The 13,941-nt window shown below is 45.1% G+C and overlaps 2 protein-coding genes across 6 annotated transcripts in view; both read left to right on the plus strand.

The window, feature by feature from the left end:
• Positions 1 to 13,941, plus strand: part of LOC137541564 (small ribosomal subunit protein eS21-like) — a 235,382-nt gene that overhangs the window by 90,689 nt on the left and 130,752 nt on the right. The gene's annotated exons all lie outside the window — the stretch shown is intronic.
• Positions 1 to 13,941, plus strand: part of RBBP8NL (RBBP8 N-terminal like) — a 105,454-nt gene that overhangs the window by 88,868 nt on the left and 2,645 nt on the right. For all 4 annotated transcript variants that reach the window (XM_068262890.1, XM_068262889.1, XM_068262891.1 and 1 more), the window contains 4 exons: positions 1,191 to 1,980; positions 8,243 to 8,333; positions 10,942 to 11,012; positions 13,119 to 13,209. In XM_068262890.1, coding sequence (XP_068118991.1) covers positions 1,191 to 1,980; positions 8,243 to 8,333; positions 10,942 to 11,012; positions 13,119 to 13,209 — 1,043 coding nt within the window. The remainder of the gene's footprint in view (positions 1 to 1,190; positions 1,981 to 8,242; positions 8,334 to 10,941; positions 11,013 to 13,118; positions 13,210 to 13,941) is intronic.

The raw sequence follows: 13,941 nt of genomic DNA on the forward strand, positions 1-13,941 counted from the left end.
CACAGGGCATGGGAGGGGTGACACTTATACACTTGAGGGGCAGCCTAGCATGCGGCAGCAAGACAATTCCCAATAGATTTCATGTGGCCAGGCAATAGATCCCTCTCTGATCAGATTCAATCAGAAAGCTATCTACATAATGGTCAATCTGGCCATGCTTCAAGTGAAGCATGGTTTGATCAACACTAAAGGTGGCCACACATTGGACGACTTGGCAGCCCATCGACCATCAGACTTCATTATTAAAATTGAATTGGATGAAAATCGATGCTGCCAAGTGCATGCCCGATCAGCGAAAAATTGGTCACATGAATCGGTCGGACATGCTGCAAGATGTGGGGCCAACTTGCTCAATCGAATGCGCGGCGGTAACGGCGAGCAATATTGGGACGAGCGTTGATTGTGACAAACCCCCCGGCGCTGTTTCTTCATGGGCTTGATTCACTAAGACAAATAGCATGCCTTATCCGAGTTAACACTCCTTATCAGAGATACCACGTCTTATCAAAGTTTAACATGCCTTATCAGAGTAGCATAGCGAGCACTACGAACTTATGCCTGGTAAGTGGCAAGCTCCACTCGTCCTGCCCTGAGCCCCTGCGGGTTTGTAGCGCTCGCTATGCTACTCTGATAAGGTGTGTTAACTTTGATAAGGCGTGTTAACTTTGATAAGGAGACCATGGTGCTGACATCACATTGTAGGAGTCTTGTTGCATTGTGGGAAATAACAACTGTTTCCAACTGCTAAAAAAAGCAAGCAGCATCTCCTTCCAATGACATCACCTGCCAGCAGTAAAAATGTCACCGTGTGATAAATGTCTGAATGTAAATCAGGGAGAGGAAAGATTTTACAATGGGGAAACACTGACTAAATCATTTATACATAATTATTGTAAAAATGAAGCACTTTTGTTAATTACGTTATTTTCAGTTGAGTTTCTCTTTATTGCTGAAATCTAATCAAGGTTGAGTGTGTAGAGTGAGTAAAAGATTACTCGCCAGGCCATTATCATACCTCTATATAGTTAGCTTTAGACTCGTTTACTGCAGCAGCAAAGCTAAAAGATTTTCTTCCTTCAGAACCTCAACAGCAGGTTGAAGTGAAGGAGTAGAAATTCTTGTTTCTAATATCCATACACTCCTAAAAATATAGAGGTAATTCCATTTTACTGATCCTATCTCATTTGCAGACACAGTAATGAAGGTCGTACAGAACTGTATGATGCCCCCTCTCCCCTCGACTCCCTGAAACACGTCATCCCTGAAGAGCAACTTCAACTTCTAAGACAGCACTTTGCCCAGAAGCGTCTGCGCAGTCCGGGGATGCCCAATGACTTACCCATGCGGTATTTACTGGCTAAGAATCGTGAGTCGGCCATGGAGCGAAAACGCTCTGAAGACGACTGGGAGGAAAAAGCTGCTATGGCCGACTTACAAGGCGCTGTGTTATATGTCAGGGATCAGGAGTACAAAAACAGAATCAACCCAACCGACCAAAGAGAGAAGATTCACTATCTGTTCAACAAACAAAATCAAGGACTCAGATCGCCCACTTCACCGGGGGATGTGCCAAAATGCCACATGAGGGAAAGCCCAGAGAAGGAGCTGTCCCTGATACAGGTCCTCAGTGCACGCTGGAAGAACAACAAGGGTTTAACCAGCCACAGAGAAGAGCAGGACTGGCCAGAGAAGGACATGAAGGCTGCAGAGCCTGAGAAAAGAAGCCATTATGAGGAGGATGCTACTCCTGATAAGCCCCTCGACCTCTCTGACACCAGGAGAGGCCAAAACAGCAAGAGAGAGCATACGTGTCTGTATGAGACCCACATGGCAAGGCCAGCATCTAGAAATAACTCTTCACCTCCAACCAGGGACTCAGAGTCTGATCACGTACATGGAGCCACCACAGCGGACCACATATCGGTGGCCAAGAATGAACATGAGAGGCATTCAACGGAAGACACACGAGAGGCAGACATGGTAAGAAGCCGGGCCGAGGCAGAGGCGAGAGAGGCTCCAGCCTTAGGGCAAAGTGTAGGAGGGGGTGCACTCAGTCAGCTATCATTCCCCTATTGTGTAGCAGAGAGAAATAAGAAAAGGGGATACATGGCAGTGACTTCAAATTAAGGTGTTCGGGGGTTGGGGGCCCTGGGGCGCCTTTTATGCTGGGTACACATGATACGTTTTTCTGATCGATTTCCCACCAATTGTATTTTCCGCTCGATTCTGTGCTCAATTACGTGCTCGGTTCTCTTATCTTCTGCTTGTTTTTCCATTCACTTCTATGAGAAATCGAGCCAAAAACGATCGGAAGGAATATCGGACATGTCGGAAATAATCTATCAAACCCATCTATCGGGGGTAAAAACGTATGGTGTATACCCAGCATTAGAGATGGCCCGAACCTCCAATTTTAGGTTCATGAACCGGGTTCGCGAACCTACCGCGAAAGTTCGGTTTGTGCGAACTTTCGCGAACCGCAATAGACTTCAATGGGGAGGCGAACTTTGAAAACTAGAAAAATTAATGCTGGCCACAAAAGTGATGGAAAAGATGTTTCAAGGGGTCTAACACCTGGAGGGGGGCATGGAGGAGTGGGATACACGCCAAAAGTCCCCAGGAAAAATCCGGATTGGACGCAAAACAGCGTTTTAAGGGCAGAAATCACATTGAATGCTAAATTGCAGGCCTAAAGTGCTTTAAAACATCTTGCATGTGTATACATCAATCAGGGAGTGCAATTAGAGTACTGCTTCACACTGACACACCAAACTCACTGTGTAACGCACCACAAACAGCTGTTTGTGTAGTGACGGCTGTGCTGGACTGGTGCGCACCATGGCCAGAGTGCAAGCCGTGGCGGTTTTCAAGCCCATATGGTCGCTGGGCTGTGGTAGCTCAATGATAGAACAACAGTGACTGTCCAGCTGATCAAATTTGGTCTGTCCATAATGAAGCAACGACCTTATTATCTTTGGTGTGCCGCCCCCCGAGACACTTATATAGCCGGCGGTCATTGCTTCATTGTGATACGCAAGCCCCTTCACCGCGGCAAGGTAATGACCACGAAGGGGAATGGGCACATGTATATGCCTTTTGTTTTGTTCTTGCAGCTGCACTGGAGCCAGAAAAATTAGGCAGGCATGTATATGCACCAGAAAAATTACTATAGCGGCCGCTGCTAGCAGCGGCCTTAAAAATTCAGGAATCCGCCTGGAGTCCTGGACCCTGTTGGTGGTGGCGGAGAAGGCAGTGAAGCGGCCTGCAGGCAGAGATGCTGTGTGTGGGGACTGACTTAGTCTTGGGGCAAGCAGCCAGTCACACGGCGTGCAGGCAAAGATGCTGTGTGTGGGGACTGACTTAGTCTTTGGGCGAGCAGTAGCCCTTCGAGATCCATTCCTCATTCATTTTGATAAAGGTGAGGTACTGAACACTTTTGTGACTTAGGCGACTTCTCTTCTCAGTGACAATGCCTCCAGCTGCGCTGAAGGTCCTTTCTGACAGGACGCTTGAGGCAGGGCAAGACAGAAGTTGGATGGCAAATTGGGACAGCTCTGGCCACAGGTCAAGCCTGCGCACCCAGTAGTCCAAGGGTTCATTGCTGCTCACAGTGTCTACATCCACAATTAAGACCAGGTAGTGGACTACCTGCCGGTCCAGGCGTTGGGGGAGGGTGGATCCGGAAGGGCTAAGGTGAGGCGTTGGACTAGGGAACTGTAAATTCGGGCGCCTGAGGCTAGTGGACAAATCGGGCGCCGCCATTCACTCCTATAATAAATATCGTTTAATGGGCGCCCGATAGGAAAAAAGGGCGCCGGAGAAAAATAACGTTTTAAAAGCGGCACCCGGAGACTTAATGTTTTATTACTGCTTCTCATGATTACACATTATTTAATGATTTATACATTTTTAAATATTATTTTTAAACGAAAAACAGTACAATATTTTTTTTCAAACATTATTTTTAAACGAAAAACAGTAATTTTTTTTTTTACATTATTTTTAAACGAAAAAACCAACAGGGGGGTCTTAGGTTTAGGCACCAACAGGGGGGTCTTAGGTTTAGGCACCAACAGGGGGGTCTTAGGTTTAGGCACCAACAGGGGGTCTTAGGTTTAGGCACCAACAGGGGGGTCTTAGGTTTAGGCACCAACAGGGGGGTCTTAGGTTTAGGCACCAACAGGGGGTCTTAGGTTTAGGCACCAACAGGGGGGTCTTAGGTTTAGGCACCAACAGGGGGGTCTAGGGGTTAGGGGTAGGTACAGGGAGAGTTACTTAGTAATTTTTTTTTTTTAAACGTTATTATACGTTTCACTATTTAAACGAAAGATTAACGTTTTTACAATTGCCGATTTAATGCACATTATTTAATGATTTATAACTTTATAAAACATTAATTTTAAACGAAATACAGTACAATACATTTTTAAACGTTATCCATGCTTATCGTTAAAAACCCAGCGCCCTTTTTTCCCAGCGCCCCTTTTTAACGTACGCGTTGGACTAAAGAATGTCCGAATGTCTGACATCACCATGAGATCGCTGGAGCGTCCTGTCCTTGCCTGTGTGGACATGGGAGAAGGATTACTGGCAGTGGTACCTTTATTGCATTGTGCTGTGACTTGTGACATCACCCTTAAACGCATTGTAAAGCATAGTTGCCAGCTTGTTCTGTATGTGCAGCATCCTTTCTGCCTTCAGGTGAGTTGGTAACATGTCCAGCACTTTGTGCCTATACCGAGGGTCTAGTAGCGTGGCCACCCAGTACAGCTCATTCCCCATCTCTACCCAGCAGTCTAACAGCAGTCAATGTGTGATGGCTGGGGTGGGAGGGATGGAGGGGTGCACTTTGGTGTATCAGCCTTGGGTGCTGGAGTTGTCCCGGCTCTGGTAAGAAGCATCTAAAATACATCCTAATAGAATTGGAGAAATAGGATATTAAATTGTACATATAAAGTAGGTTTTTACTGTAAAATGTGACTTGTTATAATTTCAGGTCAGACTTACTGTATTTTAGAAGGTAGGGATGTCACTGAAGCAGAATTTATGTTCATAGATCGCTGATGTCTCTCTGGTTATCTGTTTTATGTAACCATACCTTCCATCACCAGGTATGGAAAAAGTGAAAAGGAGCACTGGGAGCCCCATCTAGTATAGTATGTTCACGTACAGTAGGGAACAATTATGTCATTCAACAATTAAACACTCACGATTGTGGGTTGCTCGTCCAAGCAACCGCTATGATAGCATGTGGGTAAGTGCTGTCCCTACTCAGCCTCGACAGTGATGAGCGGTCGCTGCTCCAAACAAAATTAAACTTTATGACTTAAAACCATAAACATTTCAACACCCCCAACTCCTAATGAACTTAAACTGTAATTAAAATAGAAAATATGATAAAATGTTATATTTCTCAGATAATAGTCATCATAAATAATTTATATATACAGTAATAGCTGTGCTTAGTCCACAAAAATGAAATAAACCAATCAAAAAATAGTTACTTGTGTTGCTTCAATAAAGCAGTCCCCGTATTTTTAAAAGTCAGAGATATACATATCTGATTGTGATTGTATATATGATGTGTACACAGGAATCTCTTATATATATATATACTAAATAACATCTATGCTGTAAGAATAAAGCCTGATGTGTAGCCGTGTCACCAGGGTCGGACCGGGCCACAGTAGTACAGTTTTTTCCCTTGGTGGGCCCCCCCCTCCAGGTCTCTGGTGGGCCCCCTCCTTGTCTGACAGAGCTCCAATTTCGGCCTGCAGCACAAAAATTCTCTTTTCAGTGCTGTAATCACTCATGCTGAGAGCAGTGGCGTAGCTAAGGAGCTGTAGGCCTCGATGCAAATGTTACAATGGGGCCCCACAAGCACTCTATACATAACAATTGATACGACACACCAAAACCTGCCAATGCCAACTACAGTGTCAGAGGTGCAAGAAGGGGGTGGGAAATAGCTTGTTAATGATTACCACTATTCAGAGTATCTATAGAAGTGATTATTATGAGCACAGGACCAATAAGAGAGGTAATACTGTAGTTGAGGGAGGGCCCTTCGGGGCCCCTTTGGCCCAAGGGCCCCGATGCGGTCGCAACCTCTGTGGTCGCAACCTCTGCAAAGTAGGACATTACTTTATATTGAAGGAGGGGACTCTATGCAAAGTTTTGCTGGGCAGCAGTGTCTCTGAATTACAATGCTGCTAAGATCATGTACATTTGGCCCTGTCCATAATACATCATGACCATGCCCACCTTTCGGTGCATGGTCACGCCCTTTTTTCACAGCAATCATGGGATGTGTGGGCCCCAGGTTGAAATTTCTTTGGTGGGCCCCCAGTGTCCCAGTCCGACCCTGCATGTCACTAATAGAGATGGTCAATGAGATGGAAATAATTCTGCATTGATGCTGTTTATGCAAATTTATGCACTCCCTTTGCTCATGAAATCAAATAATTTGATATGTTGTTAAAATTTGGTTTGGTGACTACGAATTAAAGGGTACCCGAGACGGATGAGAAAACATTTTTTTATACAAACCTGGGGCTTCCTCCAGCCCCCTTCAGGCTAATCAGTCCCTCGCTGTCCTCCTCAAACACCTGGATCTTCTGCTATGAGTCCCAGTAATTCAGCCAGTCAGCTCAGTCCGGCTGTGTGCCGCTCCCACAGTCAGGAGCCTTCTGCACCTGCGCGCATGCTGCGGTGTAGTACTCTTCCAGCGGCGGAGTGTGCATGCGCACTACACCCAACTGGCTCAAGTACCTCGACCCATAGCAGAAGATCCAGGTGGAAGAGGAGGACAGCGAGGGACTGATTAGCCTGAAGGGGGCTGAGGAAGCCCCAGGTATGTATAAAACTTTAATTTCATCTGTCTCAGGTTAACTTTGTTACACAGTAGTACTATACTCTACATATGCACTCCCCACAGAGCTGCAGGGAATCCACTGAGCATGTTGTGCACATTGAACACAGAGGTGTTGTCTATCACCCATAAACCTGGTTCAGATTGTACTTGAAGAATGTGTAATAGAGGAAGAATAGCCTCATTCTCCTGCAGAGCACCTGCACATCACTCTTACATGTACCCACAGTTACATTGCCTAGGGGCTGATAGATGTTCTTTGTTCCTGTCTGTACCTTTCTACAGGTACTCTTACCAAGGACTAGTTTTAGTCTATGACTAAAAGTATTACAGGCAGAAGATCAGCTGGCTAGCCAGGTAACTGGTATTGTTTAAAAGGGAATAAATATGGCAGCCTCCATATCCTTCTCACTTCAGTTGTATTTTAAAATTCCTAAGTGTTGGCAGTTAGGAGATGCATTTCATGTTACATACTTTCAATGAACAAAATTGTAATATGTAGATTAGAGGAGTCGGAGTCGGTGGAATCCTAACCTGAGGAGTCGGAGTCAGTGAATTTTTGTACCGACTCCACAGCCCTCATTGTCAGATCTGACAAGATTAGCTGCATGCTTGTTTCTGGTATTATTCAGACACTACTGCAGCCAAATAGAACAGAAGGACAGCCAGTCAACCGGTATTGTTTATAAGGAAATAAATATTGGCGCTTCCATAAAACTCTAACTTCAGTGGTCTTTAAAAAAAAAAAAAAAGAAATGCTTGTTTTCATGATAACTCTCACCTGTATTCATTCAAGAGAAGCTGTCATGTTTACCTGATTTATTGTAAAATTTTACATGTTACAATCCAATGGTGTATTACGGTACTCTTTTTTGAAAATTCTATAAAAATTGATAGCAAAAATGAAGTCAGCAGCACCGCTTAGATGAAAAATAGCTTTTATTAAAGCGGTAAAATCACATGTCAAAAATAGGCTGAGGGCAACTACAGCCCGCTGTTTCGAAGCGACATGCTTCTTCTTCAAGCTGCAAACTTTATTGTATAAAAATAAACTAACATTTTTATATAAAAATTGATAGAAAATAATAAAAATAAAAGAATAAGAAGACAAACGTTGGCCGATTCCATAGAGACAACTGGTCAGATTGGCTTTATATGGCTGCTTTCTTGGCACTCAAATGGAGCGATGTTTACACTGTGAAATGTATTGTCTGTTGCGTCATTATAGCAAACTGAAATTTGACCATTTGTCTTCATGCAGGTAGGCCAACACTTACCTTCTTTTTAAACGTTTTTTATGTGCAAAGGAGCAAAGGAGCACAGGCATCTCTGTGTACATTCAGATTTAATTCTGACTTTCTTCTCTTTCAGGATCACAGTGGGGACCCGGAAATGGCGAGAGAGTCACTTGCGGCCACCAGGGCAGTGAAGGGACACAAGAGACATCGAGATTCTGAGCCTGGTGAGCAATACAGCAGGAAATCACAGCTAGATTTCTGCCACAGCATCCTTATCTGCATTAAAGAGAGTCTGAAGCGAGAATAAATCTCGCTTCAGACCTCTTAGATAGCAGGGGCATGTGTGCCCCTGCTAAACCGCCGCTATCCCGCGGCTTAACGGGGGTCCCTTCACCCCCAAATCCCCTCCGTACAGCCGGGGAGCGCTTCCGCATTGGGGCAGGGCTAACCGCCGCAGCCCTGCCTCTTGCGCGTCTATCAGATGCGTACCTCCGCCTCTCCCCCGCCCCTCTCAGTCTTCCTTCACTGAGAGGGGCGGGGGAGAGGCGGCGATGCGCGTCTGATAGACGCGCTGAGAGGCAGGGCTGCAGCCGTTAGCCCTGCCTCCAGGAAGAGAAAATCTGTGACCAAGTTGACGACCAAGTTTTGCGGGGGTGGGTTTGGGGGTGAAGGGCCCCCGTTTAGCCGCACGATATCGGAGTTTTAGCAGGGGCACACATGCCCCTGCTAACTATGAGCTCTGAAGCGAGATTTATTCTCGCTTCAGAGTCTCTTTAACATAACATTATTTTAAATTATTTACACATAGAAAAAGGTTTTGTTAAAAAGAAAGAAAGAAAGAAAGAAAGAGTAAAAAATAATAAAAATGAAACCAGGAAAATACCCTCTCCAACATATTTTCCTCATAGTCCTTCAGCTTCCTAGTTCTTGCTCACCTTCAGCCAGTCTAAAACACTCCCCCTTTAGTCACATGATAGCCTATCCAGAACTATGACTTAAAGAGGAGCTGTCAGCCATACTATCGCAGAAAAAAAGAACCACATATATAAGTAGATAAATACTTGCTCTACTTACATAACATATGTATTGCACTGTCAACGTTTAGATTTTAGTGATTTTTCTACAGTAAAAAAATCCTTCTTAGCATTTCCCATTTTAATTGTGGCTATTTTGAAGCCAATCCTGATGTCATTTCCTCCCTTACTCTCCTCTGCCTTATTTGCCCGCCCTTTACTATAGAAAGTGCATTGTCTCAGCATGAGAAATATTGGCCAATCAGAGAGGAACAGAGGTGTGGGAGGGGAAAACAGAATGGAAAGAGGCTTGAGCCAATCAGGCTGCATTAGTTAAGTCTAAGGGAAAGTAGAGAGGCAAACAAGGACAACCCAGCATGCCCTGCAACTTCCTTTTTGTGTACCAAATTTTGTGTGTACCAAATAAGAGTCAGGTAAACTGGGGAATGATCATTTATCAACAAGAAAAGTAATCGTGATTTTAACTTTTGTGTTGCCTGGTGAGCATCCTTATTACTAGTTTACCAGATGAAAATAAATAATTTATAAATATAAATATTTTTATGACCGACAGTTACACTTTAAATCTGACTGTGAGGAAAGGGGAGACAGCTTTTCTGAGGATACATGAATTAATGCACTCAGATTTTTTATTTTTTCTTTAGCAAACTATTTAATGCTTTTTTTTACAAAAGCTTTTCAGGCCTAATTAATTTCAACTGTTTTACCCTGTATCTTTACAACAACTGAACTGTGATTTTTTTGAAGACTCATTCAATTAGACCATTGCACACGCGCCCGTCCCTGCGCCCGTCCTCCTGCTGTCCCAAGTCCGCCTGCATGCCGCACATGCGCACTGGGCAAAGCGCACGGACACAGGGACAAAGGAGGACGCAGAGACACTGGATTTATTATATAGGGTAGATACCATTTTCATTCTGGAAAACGTCTTCTAGAGCAAAAAGCATATATATTTGAAGCCAGCTAATATCAGGTCTGATCCAATTCATTTTCTCCTAAGTTTTCTCCTTGGAGATAATATTTCATCTTCTGTGTAAAGGGAACCTGTAGCAAAAAACAGTGCTCCTAGGTGGTACTTACCTCAAGCGCCCCTAGGGGGTACTTACCTCAGGAGGGGGAAGCCGCAGGATCCCAAAGATGCTGCCCTCTTCCTCCTCCGCAGCCCCATTGTAGCCGAGGGACCCCCGAAAGTCTCCATCTCGACACTTGTCGGCGCCACATGCATGAGCAGTGCTACCTTCCCGCTTGGCTCCCTGTGGCAATAGCCAGGCCGAATCGGGTTTGCGCCTGCACAGTAGCATAGACCCGAATGGGCTCGGCAGTTACTGCCAGAACTCAAGTGGGATGGTGGCAGTACGCATGCGCACAGGCACATTACTTTGGGGGTGCTAGTGGTGGAAGGGGGCTGCTGAGGATGACGGGGAGAGTCTCTTTAGGATCCGGATGCTTCCCCCTCCCAAGGTAAGTGTCAGTAAATATAGATTGCAAACATCCTGGGCTTACTTTAAAATAACTTTTCAGCACTTGGCAATTAGAAAAGTAGCACAAAGTAGGTGAAGAAGTAACGCAAAAATAATTCGGAGTATTTTCGTGCTTGCTGGTGTCGTAAAAGGCATTTTATTGATAAGGTGTGAAAATATCAAAGTGAATTGGAATGCGCCCAGTCTGTAGATGGAGCTGTATTATGACCCTCACCACCCTGTGACAATTACTACACGTGTCATACAGGATTGGATAAAGAAAGAACTGCATGTTAGTGATATGTCTGGTGTTGTGACTCTCTGTATTGTGTGTTTAGATGAGGAGGATGCACGAGGTAACTCACCGCAACGGGACATGGCGGAAGAGCCGGACACATCGGATAGTGAGGTGTGTAATAATGCTATAAAACCGAGAATCACCATGCTGGACGATACTATATATACTCGACTATAAGTCTAGAAATTTAGGTCTGACTAACTAAATAAAAGTATGGGAGTCGACTTATACACAAGTCATGGGCAACACTGAGCACACTTGAGTAATGTGTGTATTATTAGTGACGTTCCCATTTGCAGCAATTTACCTAGTGGTAAGCAACACACTTTCTTGATAAAGGAAATGCCAAGAAAACACAGGTCTGGAAGTCCTGGCCACAACAATTAACAGGGAAGGGGGAGGGGGGGAGAAATACTGGGCCGCAGAAAGCGGAGTAAATAATTGCTGCACTTGGGGGCCTGGAGGGGTTACTGGCTGCAATACTGTATGCAGTGCAGTCATTGACCCTTCCTGGTCCCCAAGTGCAGCTGTTAAAGGGAACCAGAGACGCCAAACTTGTAAAAAGAAAAAAGATTTCTTCCAGCCCCATAAGCCTGCATCGCTCCCACGCCGCCATCCTCCGCTTCCTGGATCCGCCGGTACCGGGTCCCGTCACTTCCGGCGGACGCGGCCAAATGTCCGCATGAGCAGGGGCTCCCTCCATACCCTTACGCGTGCGGCTACGCAGTATGCAGCCGCACGCGTAAGGGTATGCCGGGAGCCCCTGTGATGCGGACAATTGGCCGCGTGCTACCGCCGACTGGCTGACTCACCGAAAGTACGGGACCCGGTCCGGCCGGATACAGGAAGCGGAGGATGGCGGCGTGGGAACGATCCGTGCATATGGGGCTGGAGGTATGTATAAAATCTTTTTTCTGGGGCCTCTGGTTCCCTTTAATTCTTCCTGGTCCCCAAGTGCAGTCTTTAACTTTGCTGGCTAGACTTATACCTGAGTCAATAAAAAATTCCAGCGTAAGAGTGTCAAATATTGGAGTCTACTTATATTCAAGTATATATGGTATTATAGCTCTCCTTGAAGTACAGCACCCTGTCCACGAATATTGGTTACAATATATAAAGGGTTGAATTCTAGAAATGCATGTAAGACCAAATCTGCATAGGTTGTTTTTTTTGTTGTTTTTTACAGTTTTATTGAGTTTTCAACAAATAGTACAATAACATATACATAACAACCCCATGGTCTCCATCTGAGCCTCCATCGCCAACAAGGAGACAGTAATATCAACAGTTAGCATTATATAATAAAAGCAAATACAAAATATGATATCAACAAATGAAATGTCTGTGCAAAACATGAACAAACCATTTTTCCCCAAATCTGCGTAGGCAACGCCCTTGTAGATTATGAATGTACAATTTGCATCAACTCGCATTTATTACAATCTCATTGACCATTTCTGTTATAGGCTAGAGTTGGATAAACATCTAATGATTTTACGGCCTAATCGGCCATACTATTCAGATAAAAATCGGTGCTGCAACATGCCGGTTCAATCAATTTCTGGCCGAAATTGGTCGAATGCTTTGATTGGATATGCTGGGAAATCTCGGTCACAGGTGTTCGATCAGGTGCGCAGCGGTAATGACGCTCAATATCGCAATGACCGACGTACACAATGATCCCCAGGCCATTGTCCCCCCAGTGTAAAATGTGTCGCCCCCTATGTAGAAGTTAAAAATTAATAAAGAAAACAATTTTTGTTTTTACATAAATGAATGAAATAAACAATAAAAACAAACATTTGGCAAGAACATATTAATAACATTAGTTAACCAGCAGCCACAGCTACAGTCCCTGATTTGTGGGGCCCCTATGTATTTTCTCTTAGCAATCTAATGTAGCGTTCTCACTTAGGTGTCACGATTTCTAATGCTACACAAATGCTGCATCTGGATGTACTTTGCATTTCTATTAGTCATAGTGAATAGCGGCGCATGGAAAAATACTTTTGTTGGTATCTCTTCAATTGAAACATGAACATCGTTGCAAATGCAAATAAAAATGGCCAAAGATGCAATGTAATGATGTGTGATGCTTATAGCAAAAGCGCATGCAAATGCATTGCATGTTTTGTGAGAACTTGTCGTTTTTCAGCAGCTGGCAGAATCATTTTGAATTCACATCCTGTTTCTAATTGAGATTCTGTTGTGTTACAGATGGAAAGATCCCAGCATTCCCAGGCGGAAACATCTAGAGACGGTTATAAGAGTCACGGCCAGGGGCGCTGGAAGAAGAGGCTGTCTCTGGGTACGCTGCTGCTGCAAGGATGCATATCAATACAAATGCAGCGCCTAACTGCACATACTGTATGTCACTTATTGTCACCACCAGCGGAGGAACCTGCAGGTCACAGTTTGAGCCACAGATTGTCACAAGCAGCAGGAGAGTGTCAGTCACAGCTGGAAGGATTTTAGGGCAGCTTCTATTGCAGTGAACACCAGTGATAATTGCTGCTGCATAGTAGGGAGCTCACAGACCGGAGAGCCAGACAGCCAGCGATTATTGGTCAGGAGAAATGCTGCAACACTGAGAACGGTTTCCCTGCTGACACCCTCACTGAGATCTGCTGCCTGTATTCCAGTGCCTGGTGGTCACAGAGTGGGCACAAAAGAAGGGTGGAGGTTACGGACAACTGGACCCAGGGCCAGTTGTAGACTTTTTGCTGGACCCAGACCAGAGAGGAGAGATGCATTGGGCTGTGCATTGCAGGCACTGGCACTATGCTTACCTCCCTCTGCTTCCTCCAAGACAGCATCTCCTCCCTGCTGGCATGCAGCATCTGATCCCCAGGATGCTAAGTGTGTGCTGCACCTCCTTCCATAGCATCTCCTCCCTGCTGGCCCGCAGCATCTGCTCCCCAGGATGCCGGGTATGTGCTGCACCTCCTCCCATAGCATCTCCTCACTGCTGGCCCGCAGCATCTGATCCCCAGGATGCCGGGTATGTGCTGCACCTCCTCCCATAGCATCTCCTCCCTGC

Source organism: Hyperolius riggenbachi, chromosome 12 (genome assembly GCF_040937935.1).
Source record: "Hyperolius riggenbachi isolate aHypRig1 chromosome 12, aHypRig1.pri, whole genome shotgun sequence".
In the NCBI taxonomy this organism is placed as follows: domain Eukaryota; kingdom Metazoa; phylum Chordata; class Amphibia; order Anura; family Hyperoliidae; genus Hyperolius; species Hyperolius riggenbachi.